A 19,595-nucleotide genomic window follows, 5' to 3' on the forward strand; every position below is an offset into this window, starting at 1 on the left:
TCATTTTTCTAACAATCTTTCATTTTCATTTAATTTCCTAGTTTTTTTTTTTTTAATTTGAACTTCCAGGCCCTATTATTACTATTCAGTTTACTATTGGCTTTTTTACTGTAGCAGTTATATTTTTATATTTCTTATTTTCAGTTCTTCATTATAACTGCTTGTTCTGGTTTCAGGTTTTCAGTATCTTCCCAAATCCTGCCAAGGTTTTTTGTTTGTTTGTTTGCTTTATCATATCTTTTAAAAATTCTTGTTATATCTGTTTTTACTAGCTCTACTTTCTTATAAGTCATTGTAATTTCTTTTGTACTCATGATCTTCTCTTGTTTTCCCTGGGAGATATTTTTCCTTATTTTCCCTAATGGCAGCAAAGTCCTTTGGGAGAAAAGTGACAGCTACATCCGAACTTGAGGTAGAGTGGAGACAGGGCTCAATCTGAGCTTCACGAATCCCTGTTTTCCCCTTGTTCTTTTGCCCAAGTATTGATCTTGTTAGAGGCAGCCAAGTTTTGATAAATTACCTAGGTAAGGTAACATTGAAGGCTTTGTTAACACACCCATGTCATTGGCACCTGTCACTGCCTGTCTCCATGGCCTGAGGTTGACTAGAAAGCTCTAACTTTCCTGTTTCTAGATATGAAGTGGGAATTTTCCTGGGGTCTTAGTTTTAGGGCACTGGGGATGCTCCTGAAATTGGGGAGTCTTTCAAGGATGTTATCTGGGGGAGTCTGAGTTTCCACAAGCTCCATGCCTACATCAAAGTTTTCAGTTACAGTGAGAGAGGAGCCCCTTTGCTCCACCTAGGCCACTCTCACCTCCCTGACACTGGTCAACCTGGGCTCACACAAGGCACCACGGGGAGTGAACAGAACAGCTGAAAAACTTTCCCTGCCTGTGTGTTCATCTCTGGCCCCTGGCACACTACTCTTTCCTTCTACACCATTTACCTTCTGACAGGTATCCACTACTTCATGTTTCCCCCAAAGGTTTCTCATAGATTTTTACTAAGTGTGACCCTCAAATTTACACACTTCTTTAGCTCCTGGCATCTTCAGGATTTTATTTCCATTTCTGTCAGTAGCCAGCACTACCACTCATTTCATCTTCCACTAGGTATTTGTAAGAGGAGAGAAAAGTCTTTGGTGAAACCCATCCACATAGAGAATTCCCAGAAAGGAGGGAGAGAAGGAAGAAAGGAAAGGCAAGCTGGTTTCCTTACAGCCTAAGGAAGTTCCAGTCCTTCCTCACCCAGAGTCACAAGAAAAGGGAAGAGAGCCAGTGCCCACGTGGGCTCCAATCAGATACCAAGAATGGAAAGAGATGGAGGCCATAGCTCTTAACCACTCTAAGAGCAAGGTCACAAAAGAGCAGAGCTAGAAAGGGGAAGCACTCCAGGCCTTCTTAAGTAGACATGCTTGCCAGGTGGGAGTGCACCATTCCTGTAGGCAAGACTCCCTAGACAGAGAAATGTAGCTGGACCTTGTGCCATGAAGGAGAGATTTCTGTCTCTCTCTGCCACTTATGTCTCCTTGGAGCAAGAGTCCATAGAGAGACCACTGTCCTATATATAGGCTCATAATATCAACTCCTGGTACAGTAGTTCAAAAAAGTTCTTAATAACTTTTAGGGGCAGAAGGATCTTGAGATCCTTCTCCTAAGATCTTGTACTTTCTTCTCCTTTCTCCTCTTTATATTCTTCCATAGAAATTTCATCATGTACTAAAGGATCACTTGATGAGTGAGTAAATGGCCTGAAGGCACATCCCCAGCTCTGCATTTTTTTCTAAGCTTAGTTCTGACTCTTCATTCAGTATACTTAATGATGCTGCTAGGACATCCCACTGCTCTCTCAACTTCCAAGGGTCTAGAACTTCCCTGAGAATTTTCCTCTATAAATCCTGCCTTTTCCATTAACGTTTAGACCATTATTTTCTCTGTCACTCACATTTGAAACCTCCAGGTCATCTCTGATCCCACTTTCATTCAAAACCCCTTAACCCATGTGTCCTTTCTTTTCATTTTCTTTTCAATTCAGATACATATGTAGAGATAGGTCTAGGTATCTACCTTTATAAAAAAAAAGATATATTTTGGTGGGCAATCCAAATTAATATATTTTTTAAAGGTTTTATTTATTTGAGAGAGAGCGAGCATGAGCAGGGGGAGAGGGAGAAGCAGACTCCCCACTGAGCAAGGAGCCTGATGCGGGACTCGATCCCAGGACCCTGAGATCATGACCCGAGCTGAAGGCAGCTGCTTAAGGACTGAGCCACCCAGGCACCCCCTTATAGCAAGGAAAATTTTTTTAAATGGATGCTGTAAAAACAATAGATCTTTTCAACAGATTTCAGCTTGACTAACCTGAGTCCCCTTGAACCACATTCCCTCCCTAAGACATGCTGTTGGGGCCCACAGCACATCACACCCAGAGCTGGAAGGACACTTTTCATGAGTTGACTTGGTGCTTGCTTACTAAGCATCAGTCAAAATTCTTGCTAGGAAAACTAGGTATAATGCTCTAGGGAGCATTAGTTGTTAAAAAAAATTGCTTTTAATCTAGAGCATAAGAAAACAATAAACTGAGGTGGAGGCATCATTATATTCTGATTTCCATTTGAACCAACCATGGATTGCACCTCATGAGTGAGACTTCTGCCACAAAAAAATATGCAGAATCTCAAAAAGCAGACCCCTGTGCAAAGTAGGTTCTTTGCTCTATATCACAAGTTTGTATGTTTATGAGTTAAATGTTTTATGTATGTATATTTTACTTTTTATGAATCCCCACTTAAATCAGACATCTTTTTTTAAGCAACCAACTGCTATGTCAAACACATCAGATACGAAGGCTTCCACTGTCTCTTGAATCTTCTTCCAAGCCCATTGTCTGCTGTTAGCTTATAGATGCTACTGCTAGTAACAGTTGCAGTGTAACCTTGGGGAGGCCTCCCACTGTATCATCATCTTTAAAACACACACACACACACACACACACACACACACACACTTCTTGCCAGGGGGATCAATAGTCCGTTTTTAACACCTGAGTTAACCACACTCACAAAGTTGGTGAAAGTCCTCAGCCAATTTTAATTTGGGGACATTGAAAATTGTAGTGTCAGGCAGAGAAAATAGTGGTTGGTTGTAATAGCCATGAAGAAAGAAAACAGAGTTGAGTCCAGCTCTTTTCTGATGTTGATTTAAATCACTACTATTAGCTCACCATGCAGAGATTTCTCCTTTATTACACATTCAGCCAAAGAAAAAAAAATACCACTGTTTTCTAGCTCCATCAATCCCATGGTGTGACTTCACAATTATGTACATTGTGAGCCTGTTAAATTGTGAAGGGAATTTGATGAATGTTTTCAAATGCTTCTCTCTTTTCATGTCTATTTCCCATTTGCTGTTTAGATCATTTCTTGGTGAGCATTCTTTTTTGACATTTACTAAATGTTAGCTCTAGTCCATGTCTAAAACATTGGCCTAGAGCCAGCAGGCTTACCAATTTATATTAGCCTGTTAAGAAAAATTAAATAAAATGTGAAAATGAAAGGAAAATTGCTTCAAAGAAAAATGGGGGCCAACCGTGAAAAAGCCCATAATGGCTGCTACTCACACCCCTTTGCTTGCTGTGTTCATGGTTGGGTCATTTTGTGCTGTTGCCAGATTCTGAAAGGAAATCCAAAAAAAGAATTACACATAATTCTTTCATATAGCAACCATTTATTGAGTACCTATTCTGAATCGGCACCAGCAATACAAAGATGAGGAGACTGGTTCACTCTGCAAGTAACTCACAGTCTCATGTAATGATTCTCAAACTTGAAATGAAAACCGGGCTTCCCTGATGGAAGGCTTTCAGAAGGGCAGGAGGGCCTCCTAAAGCTGCATATCTGTGCTAGGAATTATTCCTAAGGAAATAATCAGGAAAATTGCAAGATGTCGTCTTTCAGAGTAATGGTCTCCATTCTTATGTAGAGTAATAAATGACTTACCAGACATTCTAGCAGATATGTATTAGACACCTATTCCACTTCATCTTGATAAAGAATTAAATGAGTTATTTTTCATGACCACTAACATGGTGTATGTTAGTTATTTCTTCGTATTTAATTACTGTTTTCATAGTTCACTGACTCAGTTCACTGTTGTTTAGTTTTCCTCTTTTAATTGGCAGTAACTGTGGATGATATACTGATGATGCTGATGCATATTGTCTTTGAACCCTTCCCTCATTGTCATGGGGTTTATTTCTTAAGTGGATTTTTAAAAGTCTGTGGTACACTGATCCGAAGTTAATACCAAATAGGATTTTAGTACAGATGCTGGTGTTCTCTGTTCCTGATCCACGTCTGTATAAAAGGTTGCTTGATTCCACTTGGCCGTTAGTAACTTTGGAAGAAAATTGAGGCACGTGGACTATGTAATCAGGCATTTGGCGTTTATTTTGGTTGATTCATCATGGTTTTGAGCACAGGTCAAGAGGTTAGCCAATTCCCTACTGTTAATTTGAGTTCTAAGTTGTTTTTAAATGTATATCTAGTAAATGATCTAAGAACTGCTTCCAGAGGCTCAAAACTTTTATCTTCCAGGTACAGTATAGGATTTAGTTAGTATAGTATTTAGACTACCATTCAGCAGCCTTTCTGACCTTTTTCATTCACAAGTGAAGAATCTGAAATTTCAATGTTATTTGTTAGGAAGTAATGCAATTTCTAAACTCCAGTGTTATTTCTTTAACAAATTAATGCAACCATTCTGGTAAAATAGCATTTAACAGGGCATTGTGGCTTCTACCTACCACCTAGAGGTTTGCATCTTAGACTTGACTTTGTCCTTAAAGTGGCAGCCAGGTTAAGAGAGACCTGAACATTTGCGAACCTAAGACTTTTCCATAATGGTGTTTCATAGAACTCTTCTTTTGGATCTTCTGCTTCTTTTCTCCCTCAAGACAATGACATTTCAGAATTCCTTTTTTTTTCCAGAAAGCAGAGGTAATTGATAATTTGTTCTAATTTAAGGGTTTCTCCTCTTCAAAAATCTGAAGTTGTTGAGATGGTTAAGAAACAAGTCAAAGTCATAACGCTTGCAATTGGTGATGGAGCCAACGATGTCAGCATGATACAGACGGCGCATGTTGGTGTCGGTATAAGTGGCAATGAAGGCCTTCAGGCAGCTAATTCTTCCGATTACTCCATAGCTCAGGTAAAGCAGCATTTCTGCAGAACACAGCATGAATACTCAGCTGACAGTATGAAGAGAAAAATACTAATTCTTTTCCGTACTAATTCTTTTCTACTTTTATTTTAGTTCAAGTACTTGAAGAATTTATTGATGGTGCATGGTGCCTGGAACTATAACAGAGTCTCCAAGTGCATTTTGTACTGCTTCTACAAGAATATAGTCCTCTATATTATTGAGGTAATCGCAGGTTAAGCTTAAAATCCTTGTCAGGTGCATAAATATTTAAAGAAAAGTTCTCGTTGTTTTAGTGAATCCTTCATTTGCCCACTTTTTATAACTTCCAAACATGTTAAAGTCTGTTGGCCCTAGAGAATGATGAATGTTTAAATTTTCTGGGGCTAAAAATGTTACATTGTTTTGGTAAGATATTTTGAATTAGAATTAATGAAGTAATGTTTTCAGTTTTTAAGAGACTACAGATTGGGGCACCTGGGTGGCTCAGTTGGTTAAGTGTCTACCTTCAGCTCAGGTCATGATCCCGGGGTCCTGGGATCAAGCCTAGAGTCTGGCTCCCTGCTCAGCAGGGAGCCTGCTTCTCCCTCTGCCCCTCCCCCAGGTTGTGCTCTCTCTCTCTCTGTCAAATAAGTAAATAAAAGATTTTATTTATTTGAAAGAGAAAGCATGAGCATGGGGGGAGAGGGAGAAGCAGGCTCTCCGCTGAGCAGGGGACCCCCCCCCAAAGTGGGGCTCAATCCCAGGACTCCAGGATCATGGCTTGAGCCAAAGAGATGCCTAACCATCTGAGCCACCCAGGCACCCAATAAATAAAATCTTTAAAAAAAAAAAAAGCACAAACTTCATAGCCTTTTTTGTAAAGCTTAAGATCATACTAGAGAAAGCAGTATAGTGTTTTAAGGATACACACATGGAAAACTAAAAAGAAACTAAGGGAATGACAGACATAAAATTGAGGGTAGCAATTCTAAGGGGTAGAATCAGGAAGGATACACACATAGTTTTGCTCGTATTGGTCATCTCATAGTTCTTACTGTGTTTTCAAACTTACTTATATGCAAGTATGCCTTGCTATCCAGACCGGTTTGGCTTCTGAGTTGGTTGGTAGGTAGCGAGAGTTCAGATATGAGGAATTTGTCTAAAACTTATCAGAACATTCAGTTCCTATGTCTGGATGGCAACAAATTTCTATATTCCTTTTCTGGTACCACATAGAACATTATTACTAAAGTTAAAGCTTAATCCAGGTCAAGAATGTCACCTCTAAAGGGAGGTATTCTGGGTTTTTTTTAAGATTTTTATTTTTATTTATTTGACAGCGAGAAAGAGCAGAAGCACAAGCACAAGCAGGGGGAGGGGCAGAAGGAGAAGCAGGGTCCCTGCTGAGCAGGGAGCCCAATGTGGAGCTCGATCCCAGGACCCTGGGATCATGACCTGAGCCAAAGGCAGACGCTCAATCGACTAAGCCACCCAGGTGCCCCGGCATTCTGTTTTATAAACATTTTTGCAGCACCTGCTGGGTGCCAGGCACCAGGCTTATTATTTCAGCAATGACAAAGTAAATCAAGCATGGTTCCTGTCCTCCAGGAGCTTGCCAATAGAATACAACATAAGCCATATGTGTCATTTTAAATTTTCTAGGAACCATATTAACAACAAGTAAAAATTAAAGCCCGGGTTAATTTTAAAATGACATTTTCTTTATCTTAGTAAAATCAGAATTATCATTTCAACCTGTAATCACTTTAACAAAATTATGAATGCAATATTTTACATTCTTCATACTAAGTCTTTAAAATCTGGTGTGTATCTTACACTAACAGCACATCTCAATTTGGACTAATCACATTTCAGGTGTTCAGGAGCCCTATGTAGCCCATGGCTACCATACTGGACAGCACAACACTTGTGGATAAATTGAACTAGATGATTAACTGGGACATGATAGAGAAGTTATTTACCTTTTTTTTTTTTTAAACATATAGCCATTTTATCATCCAAAACTGTATTTGTAATACTTAAACTCTAGTAGAGGTTATCAGTTTCTTGCTCTCCTTGCTGCTCCACACAGCATGGGGATAAGGGCCCCGTAGCTTGTTAAGAAAACCCTCCGTCTTCCACTCCTGTCTGGGGACCTGCCCACACCCTCGTAAATCTGCCCAGGGCTCCCTAACACATGTCTGCTTATGCCACCCTGCCCTCTAATCTGCTGTTTCTACACATCTGTCAGGAGAGACACAACTAACCATTTGCTGTATGGAAAGACTATCTCGTACTTTACACCAGAGAAGTAACACTATAAACAAAGAAAAAATCCATGGATTTCACATTTACGCTACTGATCCTTAGTTGGGAGCTGCTGTCTGTTTCGTTCAGCCGTTCTTTATGCCTCTGTCAGAATGCTTATCTCCTTATTAAAATGTTGACTGAGCATAGTTCTTATGAGACAAGCCAGGAAAATTTGAAAGTTAATTTCAAAGTATGCAGACAGTTCCATTTGTTGGTCCACAAAAATGCTATAATTAGGTTACAACCCATTAGGTAAAATAATCAAGTACTTGGAGACAAACAACATAATCCATGAGTTTATTGTTCATTACTGCTGAATTTTGTCTGGAATAATCTGTGTTTTGAAGCAAAATGCACTTCTAAAATAGCTTATAAGGTCCAAAAAAAGATACATTCTTTGTTGTATGTGTAAATTTGTGGTTCTTTTCTAAAATAATAGTTTTTGATTCCCAATCCCCTCTATAGTCCTAGTTTTTCTTAATTGTATTTTCTTCTCATCCCATTAATATTCAAAAGAATATTAGTTTATACAGTTATTTACAAATACCTTTGAAGATACCAGGAGTTTAAAGCCACTGACAGCAATAAATCTGCTTACAAAAATTTAATTTTATGAAATGAAATGAGTGTGCAACTTGTTGCTTTTTAAAAACCTAGATTATTTGACAGTCAACAATGAAGTGGGCAAAACTTACATACTAATGGGGGAAATAAAATATATTAAACTTACATGAAAGACTAAAACTGCACGCTCTGTTTCAGATCCAGAGTTACGTGATTTGTGGTAGATTAGCCCTAAATTTCACTTGGCTTTGAATTTAAAGCCTCTTCGTGAGATATTTAGCACTGATCAAATTCTTTACGCATGGAAAAGGAAGTAGGTCCTAAACTCTACGGGAAATCTCATTTTTAAGGTATTTTTCTTTTAGCACTTTATAAAAATATATTTTGAATATAATTCAACTGTCTTGGACAGGAATTGACCTTTTAAATCAATTCCCAGATACCCAACGTTTGCCAGCTAAAACAAGTTCTGCAGATGTTAATGGCTCATGTCACTCCCGTGAGTGAATAGACAGAGAACACATCGCTGGGTGTCTCTAGTGAGGACAACTGCCAGTCTCGAATCTCTCCTTTCAGTTTTTTGTGCTGATCAGGCGTGGGAGCAGAGGACTCATTGACTGTTTGTAAGCTGCTGTTTAACATGCAGAAATGCTCCATGAGGAAAATGTCTGTGAAGCTTTAACTGCCACGCCTCTGCTGGGACGTGGAACTCAGAAAATAATACCAGGAGAGGCAGGTCTGAAGTTTCTTTGGTAATAAAGGAATGGCCTGGAATGCTACGGGTTTCATAGATTATCAGCAACAAGTGCTTTTCCCATTGCTGTAGCACCAGGAACGTCACTATCTAGCTCCTTCATTGCCATAAATTACAGCCAAACACACACACACAGACTTGGCAGGTGCAGTATAAAATGCTTACTTGTGGTGGCCGCCCAGCAGCAGCCCTAGGTGTTCATTGAAATCACTGGCTCTTTTCTAAAGGGATTTTTTTTCCTCTGTAATAATCTGACTCCTTCCTAGCAAAATAGGACCTTTTCTTTTCAAACGATTGGTCGCATCCAGGTTTTCTGCTAAGATCCCAAAACAGTGTAGTGTTTCTCGGTTCCGGAAGCTTTGATTAAAGTCAAAGAGGTGATACTTTCCGAGCACATTGTGCTGGGATATGGATTTCTTGTGAATTTAAATAATCTCCATACCTCCCCAGAAAGACTGGTATTTTCTTTCTGCATCCATGGTTCTGGTTGAATCAAAGGAGGGGCTTTTATGTGTTTATAGTCATTTAGGTGTTGTTTCATTTAGTACAGGCTATGTTTCTAATACATCTTTTAACTACAAATCAGACTAGCTTGAAATCAGCCTTTCCGTAGACTTCTTCACTATCAAAGACCTTCTCTTTCTCCTTTAAAATATGTAAACTTGAATGCCAAAATATTTGTATAAAGGTGTCCTATATTGGAACAAAATCCTATATTGAAGGATTCTGTTCATATTCTAGTCATGTCTCCTTTTTAAAAAAAAAATTGGAATAAGAATTTTTTAATGCAGGAAGATAATTTGTAAAAACATGTTCACGTACCTTTCAATAGGAGAAGTAAAAAGTTAAAAATGTGTTGATAGCTTTCCACTTAAAAAGTTCTGCATTTCTTTCATAAAGCAGTTAAATTAGGCATTTTTAAATGAACTTTGAATGCAGACATATTCATTTATTTGCAAACTATTTTGAATGTTAAGCTTTCTGTAAATATTACTTGATTTGAGGGAGGTTCTTAAATTTCAAGCTCATAGTGGCATTTGAATCCAGACCAAATGTTACATACAAAGCTAGGAGACCATTCACATTTACAAATGTTTACTCACACACAAATTTAACATGATTTTCTCATTGGATATAGCATTGATGATTGCAGGTACATTTACGACTATAAACTTTTGAATCAAGTCCTATCCGTTAGATAATTTGGTATGCATCTTTTTTCAGACCAACAGTGATTGGACCACATCTTCATAGACTAATGAGGCCATAATTTGAAACTTTGTGTTTAAAAATTCCACATATTTCCATCATACTCTAAGATATCTCAAAGACGTTCTTAGTGTGTATTGCTGCAATAAGTCACAGTCCCCTTCAGGGAGAACATTACTATCACCCGAAGTATCACAAATATGTATTTACATAATCCACATCTGAAAAAGGCCAAATGTGAAAACACAACAGAGAGCATTAAAGCCCGTCTTGTCACCTTGTATCTACTTACGCTTAAAAAAAAAACCACTCTAAGGAATAAACCTAACTTCATATAAACATGCTAAGTTCTTTTAAAGCATGCACAAATGAATGACCTGGCTTCTAGTCTAGGGCAAATGTTCAGTTTTTGTCTGTAAATAGATGGAGGAAAGCAAGCAAGAATTTCAGATTTGACTCTGATTCCTATGCTTCTGTTATTGTTGTTGGTAATGTGTGTTACAACCCTAACACAATTTGGACTTATTTTTCATGTGCTATGCTGCTTTGTTTTCTTTTCCATCTCATGAAGCAGACATTCGTTTTTATATATGTTCAATCATTCCTTTCCACTATAAAAAGGAAAAAGATCAATGTGGGTACAGAAGCTCTTCATAGGGAGGCCAGCCTGGGTACATATTGATAAATGGTGAATTTGTAGCAATTCATGCTTCCATAATGAGGTTAAATGAAACGTGAAGTGTAGCAAAGTCCCTGCAACTCTGATTCAAAAATTCACTTGACTGGCACCTCAAGACTGCTTTCCTGCAACAGGTTTTGTTGTTGTTTTGCTTTGGTTTTGTGTATGTGTTTACGTAACCTCCTTGCCGGGCTAGACTTTTTACTCTTCCAGATCAGCTTGATTTTTAATTACATTTTAGGTCTGCTTTTCTAAAAGCAATCTATGTATTATTGACTTACTAATATTCACTTTAATTTTCCGTTTGTCTTAAACATGTTAGAGAAAGGTTTTTTTATATTGCCTTTCATTTTGTATCCAAAGTTAAGGCTGCTGTTTTTAAGAAGAACATTATGCTTTATTACTTGAAGATTTATGCTTAATCAAAGCATAAATTCAAGTGACCAAGTATTTTTAATATATAAATTCAAATTTCACTTTTGGATGGCTATAATTATCAAGAAATATTTAAAAAGCTTATAAACTTTAACCCATTCATTCTACTTCTAAGAATTTATCCTTAAAAAGGGGAGGGGGGCCACAAGAAAATTTTTGGAGGTGATGGATAATGTATATTACCTTTATTATGGTGACAGTTTCACCAGTGTACACATATGTCCAAACTTAGCAAATTGTATACATTAACTGTGTGCAGTCTTTTGTGCACCAATTATACCTTAATAAAGCTTTTATTTACAAAAAAAATAATCCATCCTTAGAAAATAGAGATGTATAGGTTTTCTGTACAAGAATATTTTGTTCAGAATTATGTATAATGGCAAAAACTGAGAGCAAACTAAATATCCCAAAATAGTTATAGTCACTCTATAGAGGATGTACATCTACTAATTTCATTTTAAGGGGTATGTAACAACTTAAGAAAATTTATATTATGTAATGTTCAGCGGGAAAGGAGCACGACATGACATCATATACAGTAAGTTTCCAGTAAGGTAAATTTGTGAGTGTATATAAATGACCTATATGGATGCAGCCAACACAGAAGAAAACTGTGATTATATTATTAGAGGAAATCATTTCATTTTCTAAACAAATGTGTTATTTTATATAATCAAAACAACAGTTTATCTCTTTAATTACCAAGAGGTATTTATCTCTTTAATTACCAAGAGATAAATATTTTAAAAAGGAATTAAAGCTCTAAAAATATAAGGACAAAATATATTCCCTAAACTGCCTTTTAGAAAATAAGGTTATATTTAATTTTTTAAATGTATGTTTGCCTATTAATATGATTCCTTTTTGACTGAAACTCATTCTGACTTAAATAACAAATACCTTCTGAAAGCATCCCTTCAAATTAGAAAGCAAAACAAAGAAATGCCATTTTCAAGAAAGTTGTGAAAATCCTATGTTAATACTGCTGTTATGCAGCAGTTGAGTTTTTGGGTTCTAAGCAATGCATTTATGGTTTTTTGTGTTCTAATTTGGGGGGTTTGGGGTTGTTTTCTTCCTAGATCTGGTTTGCCTTTGTTAATGGCTTTTCTGGACAGATCCTCTTTGAGAGATGGTGTATAGGTCTTTATAATGTGGTAAGTTTAAGACATTTGATTATTCCTGTTTTATTAAATACTTTGCAATAAAGGTTCACCCTGCATTAGGCTGCTTGGAGTAATGACCAGTGTGTGCCCTTTAGATGTTTACAGCAATGCCTCCTTTAACTCTCGGAATATTTGAGAGATCATGCAGAAAAGAGAATATGTTGAAGTATCCTGAATTATACAAAACATCTCAGAATGCCCTGGACTTCAACACCAAGGTAGGACACACTGGCCCGGCATATTTGGGGTGGACAGTGGGACTCGCTTCACTGCTTTAATTCCGTGGGGCGTCTGGTCTTCCAAAGCCATGGAAACGAACTCCGGGGTACTGAGTGTGGCAAGTCATCTTTCCCGAAGGTTCTGATGTGGACTCAGAAGGGTTTTTATTTGTTGTTTTCTTATAAAATTAATGCATAACCACAGTTCACTAGGGTTTGCCAGGCAGCAGTAAATTGGGTCTGAAAGACAGACACGAGTGTCCCTTTGGCCCTCGGACTTTCTATCTTTGCAGTGTTGTGGGGAAAGGCTCACTCCTCGCAGGGGTCAGTCATCCAGGACCCACAGGGTCTGTCTTTACATGTGTAAAGTGGTGGGGGGGGGCAGGGATGGGCATATATCGTTCTTTGTTAATTTTCTGTTTTGCAAAATCACTTTGACCCTATTAGAATATTAGATTGCATTATAATCTCTGGTCAGTAACTCATTTAGTCATAATACTCAGTATTTCCAAGCCATAAAATTTTAAATACAAGATAAAATATCTGACATTTTATCTAAAATCACATTCTGAGTTTATATCCTACATAACACATCACGGACTATTTGTCATCCCTTGGGGTCTGTGGTATTTATTCATCCCAACAACAACAAAAAAAACATTTTCCTCCAAGTTTAGATTCTGAAGTCTTTCCAATGGCATTTGTTAGTCATTGAGGATTCTGTTCAGAGAGAAAAAATGTTTAATTTTATACCAGTCAAGGCAGATGCCATTTTGAAACTATAATAAAAGCAACAAATATAATACACCTTCACAGAACTATTCCCATCTAATATAGGGCATGTTTATTAGCGTGTCACTAATAATCAGATGTAATCAGTGCTTCAAATTTAGGACAGTTAATGTAGGATATTTTTAATGTTTATTAATTTGCAAAGCTCTCAAATGATGTTTATTCTCAGTATACCAAGAGAATAAAGCAGACAGGTGCTTCAGCTCCTCGAAGCTGTAAATGACAGTGCCAAGTTGATAGCGAGGATGTTATTCGTCTTTTGAGACGAGGTCTTCCTGAACTCACTGTGCATGCCTGTCCAGGTGTGCACACACAACTTGTTGGCATTGTTTAAATAACTGAACTTGGTTAATTAAAAACAAAAAGCTGAGAAGTGACTTAGACCATTGGTTCTGAGAAGTATTTTTAATGGTCTCTTAAAACAATTAGTAGTTACAGTGTGCAATATCTATGCTTTTATTTTTTAATGTTTTATTTTGGCTTTTTTTTTTTTGAAATTTATCTATGATGTCCAGTTTGTATTAAATCGCACCACCTTGCTATAATGTTTCTTGTTATCTGTGGTGGGTATTTCCAAGGAATGGTAGGACACAGGACAGATACAGTGGACTGTGAACTCTTGTTTTTCTGAAAAGGTGATTTGAGAGCTGAGAAAGTGCCAGGCCCTACTGGCATACTAACAGTAATTCTCACTGACCTGGACAGTGGTATCACCCTCAGCCACAAGTATCCAGTCTACCATAGCTCAGGCTCCACGATGCTCTCTCAAGAATTAACTTCCCAGACACAAACTTCGCCATGGTACTCTTGCTTATAAACAGAAATCGATCCTCACAGAATTATCCAAAGCCATTCCTGGAAAGTCACATCTTTTCATACCCTTTGCACATGGCAACTTGGACAGTCTTGCGGCCAAGGAAAACGCAGTCTGTAGTTTTAATGTGGAAGCATCATTCCTTGTGTCCTTTGCCGTTCTTTTGTTATTTACAAAGTACTTCATTATCTGCAGAGCCCATGCATTTTGAAAAGTCATCAGATCAGCCCACATGGATGTTGCAACTCCTCTGTCCTTTGAATATTTATACATAAGTTGCCAACCATTTTTTTTATAGCCTATGTGGATTTTCTAATGATTTCTGTGAAAAATCTTTGATTAAATCCCTTCTAAGTGTTTTAAAATTCAGGGACGACTGGCGATAAAATGCAGAGTTGTATACACGGCAGTCGCTGTGGGTCCCCAGTGTAGGAGCATTGTTGCCCTGAATGATGATGATTACGTTTGTTATGGTAAAAAGGGTCGGAGGTTCTGAGGTCCTGACAGGGGTTAAAGGATTAGCATGTGACAATAAGTATCGGTCAGGAAAATGGAAAAGTAGAACTAATTTTTCTTGCACCCACCTGTGCTTTCTGTCAAATAAAAACTTGTGGTAATGACATAGTGAGGAGAAGAGACAAAGGTTAATGAGTAACACAAGTTCAAATGTGTAACGCATTGGAGCGTAAATTGGATCATACAACCCAGTGTGGCTGCGTGAACTAACAAAGGAGATTGAGATCACGGTGGAAAATTTTGGGAGGCAGGCAACTTAATTTCTGTTGTTTGAACAGCTTAAAACTATTAATACATGCCAATTTTATTTAGCGTAAGTTTTGCTTGCAAGAGGCACTTTTAAATGACAAAACTGCAACTCTTCAAAGGGCCATAGGAATTCTAAACAGGTTTTCTATAACTTAATCTTTCACATCCTTGCTACAAAGAAAGTACCAGGGATACATGCTCCCTTGCTCTTAAAATACAATAGATATAGAAAAGTAATAACTATTCAATGATGTTATAATTGTAGGAAATTCGATGTTGACAGGTGTTAAAAATTGTGGAAGCCTTTTGCAAATTCAGTAATAGCGACAGTGCTTTAAAGAATTACACGACTTAAGCGGTATACCTGTTATTTTTGGTATGTAGTGTGTGTGTGTGTGTGTGTGTGTGTGTGTGTGTGTGTGTGTGTGGAGAGGTGGGGGGAGAGAAAAAGAGAATTCATTATATTCTCACCATTGAAAAGTGTACACTTTTACTGCACATGGGAAAGAGAAAGCGATTTCACCAAATTACAGTCTTTTCAAAAGTCTGTTCTTCGAGAATTATGAAAATAGTCCCACCTAAAGAATTGCAGCACCTACATTTCTTTTAAATATTATTTTCTTTTTCAGGCAGAAATTTAAACTTTAAATACTCGGTTTTTAAAAAGCAGAAAAAATTTTCAGTGAAGCTGAAAAAACATTTTGGGAAACATAAAAATAAATAAATGACCCATGAAGGTCTAAGAGGCAGAAAGTGTCTGTCAGTTCTATTAATTCACAGTGGTGGCCCGACAGAAACACATTTTGTGAATCTAGCTCACAGATAAAAAGAAAGGTCAGAGTTCACAGAGCTAGTTTATCGCAAGTGGTTCTCATGGATTTTTGTTTTCCCTCAGGTTTTCTGGGTTCATTGTTTAAATGGCCTCTTCCACTCAGTTATTCTGTTTTGGTTTCCACTAAAAGCCCTTCAGTATGGTAAGTAGAAAGGATATAAATGCTAAGAGATGACTTTTTACATTTTTAGAAAAATAACTCATTGTCAATATAGGTTAAAAATTATAGCAGATTTTCATTTTATGCTGTTTTCCTTAACCTAAAATACATGCATCCAAAAGCTGTACACACTTTAAAGATTTTTATTACTCCTTTGGGAGCAAAGTGATTTAATATATGCAAAGCCTTTCTTCTCTACTTCTCATGTTTTCCAAACTTGCAGAGTTAAATTTTAGGACTTTTTTTCCCCTTCTGTCGATGTATAGTTTGAAGACAACAGTGCTAATATTTTATGTAGTCCATTTATTATACGTACGAGGCTTGCACCAAACTCTATACTGAACCTGATCAGAAATGTCTGTGTTTTCAAGTATACGTGAGCCGATGTTTTGAATGAGATTTTTTCATATGTTTTTATGTTCATCTTGGAATGGAAGCTTTTCCTCAGCTTGTTTTGAGGGAGTGATTTTATTCTGTCAGTTTGGAGAGAGGGGAGCACGGTGAATTTCCTATGCCCGTAAAAATGATGAAGTAGCTACTCGACAAAAGAGATTTCCTGGGATGCTGTGTCCCCCGAGCAGACCTTACCCTGAGATCCTCAGGAAGGCAGCCGGCCGCTCTGGGCCTCTGCTCCCAAACGACAGGAAATAAAAACATGACACATACTCCATCAGAGGATCTGTCAGTCTTTTAGAAGCAAAGGCCTTACCTGGCTGGCTGGGCGTTAACGACTGCCCACAGAGGAACGTCCTGTGCATCCCTCCTTGCCCACCTGCAGTCTGTTCTCCACAGGCAAGGTGGTCCTTGCAAAACGTAAACCAGACCAGGTGCCTCTCTCCATCAAGTTTAGAACAAAATGCACAGCACTCATCGTAGTTAATCCTTCCACCTGAGGGAGCTCCGCCATGTCCCCCCCCCACCCCCGTATCACCTCCCCACCATCACCATGCTCCATCCAGCCTGCCACTTGCCTACACTTCTTCCTTCCTCCCCCTCTAGAGAGTCCAGCTGGCTCTCTCCCTCACTCCCTCAGGCCTACGCTCCCAGAGAGCTACCAACACCACCCTCCTCTGCTCCCGTTGCTTCTCCTCATTATCCTTCATCTTCTCTAGTGTGTCTTCACCAATCAGGGTGTGATACATTTGCTCCTTTTTTATTGTCTCTCTCCCCTGTTAGAGTCAAAGCTCCCAAAGAGCAGAGAATGGTCAGTGTAGTTCAGTGTTGTGTTTGCAGGGCTTAGAACAGTGCCTAGCTAGTCGCCAGCGCTCAGGAACCTGTCAGGGCCTGCATGGGGTGAGTGTTCCAGGGAGGGTGGGACCCTTCGTGTCCTAATCAGAGATTTTCATCTCATTTCTTTGTTAATTTCTCTGCCGGTACACCACATACTTCTCATGTTCTAAGCCACGGAAATGAGTGGTAAGAAAATCCAACTAAACTACAGCCTGTTGACTCTAATAGGCCAGGAGAACCACAATGGAATTCTTTTTTTTGAGATATAATTCACATGCCATAGAATTCATCCTTTTAAATTGTACAGTTCAGTGGGTTTTTCTTAGTATATTCAGAGAATTGTACAAATTCACCACGATGCAAGGCCAGAACATTTCCATCACCCCATAAAGAAACCCCACACCCATTAGCAATTACTCCCCATTGCTCCTCACCCCGAGTCCCTGACAACCACTAATTGTTGTCTGTGGATTTGCCTATTCTGGACATTTCATAAGAGTGGAATCATGGAATATGCGGCCTTGGTCCATTCATGTTGCAGCATGAATTAGTACTTCACTCGTTCTTATGGATGAATGATATTCCCTTGTATGGATTTACCACATTTTGGTTATCCCCTCATCTGTTGATGGACAGTTAGATTGTTTCCACTCTTTGAAGCCATGGGATATTGTATAATATAGGACCTTAGACAGTTTCTCTCGGTAAAGTTCATTTTCAAATAGCAAAATCAATATAGGTATGAAAGACTAGGCATGTCCATCTCTTGCTATTTCAACATTCTAAAATAGAAAAAGGAAATTTAATGTCAAAAGTATCTCAAGCCAAATAGCGCGTAAAATGCCTTCATAAGTGACAGGGTTTGAAAGGAATTCCCAAGTAACTCCAGCTCCTAGAGAGCAGATCCTAGGGCTCTCTTGGCCTTTGGGAGACTGCCCAAGCCTGCCACCTTCAGCGGAGGCAGTTCATGAAAGGTGCCGCCTGGAGAACCCAGACCTAGCCAAGTCCAGGGCACACATGCTTTCTCTTCTTAAGACATGAATGGTGTATGGCATAAATTACATTTTAACCTTCTAATGTTGAGGGGTTTGTTGGGGTCTTGCGTTGTTTTTAACTTTTAAATAAGGAGAGGTTTGGGGTTTTTTTTTTGTCTTTTGAAAGGACGGGGTGCACAAGAAATGTAAGAGTATATAAAGTGCAGCTAAATATGCGTTAATACACTCGCTTCGGCGGTTCCCAAAGTACGGCCTGTAGACACCTTTATAAATACCCATGATGACCTTTCTGGGGTACCTGATGTCAAAATTTCAAAATTTTTGTAGTATTATCCAGACATTATTTTTCTTTTTCATGCAAGGGTGGGTAAAACTGCTAGTACCTTAGCACAAATAGTGGTTCCACTATACTAGTGGGCATGATATTCTTCCCTGACATGCACGGACATTAAGGAAACAACAACCAAAGCCAGTCTCACTTAAGAATGCCCTCGAAGAAGCTGTAAAGCTAAAACATTTATTATATCTTGAAACCTGGTGCACAGCTCATTAATATTCTGTGTGACACAATGAGAAGTGAGCAGAAAGCCCTTCTGCACACCAGTGAGAGTCGTACCAGGCAGGATGCCCTGTGGACCATTCAAGTTGTGAGCGGCACCAGCTGCTTTCATGAGGTTACAGAATCCTGCATGAGTTGAAGGTCCACCCAAAGCGTCAAGGGGAGCCATTGGCTTTAATGTAATAGAGTGCTGTAAGTTCACGATACAGTTTCAGGTTGCACACTCTAACCTCTAAGAAACCACTTGTCGAATTTTGATGTAGTATCAAAGAATATCCACACTCATGAGAAAAGATTATTAAAACACTCCTCTCCATGAAGCTGAATTTCCCTCATATATTTCAACCAGAATATGAGAATCCACCTGCCTTCTCTTGAACAAGACATTAAAGAGATTATAAAAATATAAAACAAGGCCAATTTTCTCACTAACCTTTTTTGTTTGGGGAAATATTATTTATAAAATCTGTATAAAATATGTATGGGGTTTACTACTGTTATCTTTAGATAAATCAGTACATATTTTTTAATATTCTGCCTTAATTTCTAACTTGGTAAATATCGATAGATATAAACCACATAAACAAAAGCTTTTTGGGATACTCAATAATTTCTAGGCGTAAAAGAGTCTAGAGACCAGAAAGTACAAGAATGAATGGTTTACCTGAATCGGCCAAATGCTGAATCTGACAAACCCCACAACAGGCTTTTTAATTTCTTTCTCAAAGTGATCTTGAAATGACTCTTTGGCTCCTTCGTGATGAACCAGTCATCACCAGAAAGCCTACTTGGACCCAAATATTATTTTTGGATAACTTGTATACATTGGTTAAAGGACCAGTGTAAAAGCATGGAAGTCAGGACGTGATCATGAGATATTTTCAGGTACTTCGTAAATTTCTGAGTATGTTAATTTGGTTGTCTAGATATTTG

The 19,595-nt window shown here is 38.3% G+C and overlaps 1 protein-coding gene across 3 annotated transcripts in view; it reads left to right on the forward strand.

Moving 5' to 3' along the window:
* The window catches only part of ATP8A1 (ATPase phospholipid transporting 8A1), a 220,851-nt gene that overhangs the window by 161,646 nt on the left and 39,610 nt on the right, over nt 1-19,595 (forward strand). For all 3 annotated transcript variants that reach the window (XM_028088628.2, XM_028088627.2, XM_088021182.1), the window contains 5 exons: nt 5,024-5,207; nt 5,313-5,423; nt 12,214-12,288; nt 12,393-12,515; nt 15,782-15,860. In XM_028088628.2, the coding sequence (XP_027944429.2) occupies nt 5,024-5,207; nt 5,313-5,423; nt 12,214-12,288; nt 12,393-12,515; nt 15,782-15,860 (572 nt within the window). The remainder of the gene's footprint in view (nt 1-5,023; nt 5,208-5,312; nt 5,424-12,213; nt 12,289-12,392; nt 12,516-15,781; nt 15,861-19,595) is intronic.

This window comes from Eumetopias jubatus, unplaced genomic scaffold (genome assembly GCF_037043125.1).
Source record: "Eumetopias jubatus isolate StellerSeaLion01/CBP00866 unplaced genomic scaffold, mEumJub1_p1.0 scaffold_2, whole genome shotgun sequence".
Classification (NCBI taxonomy): Eukaryota; Metazoa; Chordata; class Mammalia; order Carnivora; family Otariidae; genus Eumetopias; species Eumetopias jubatus.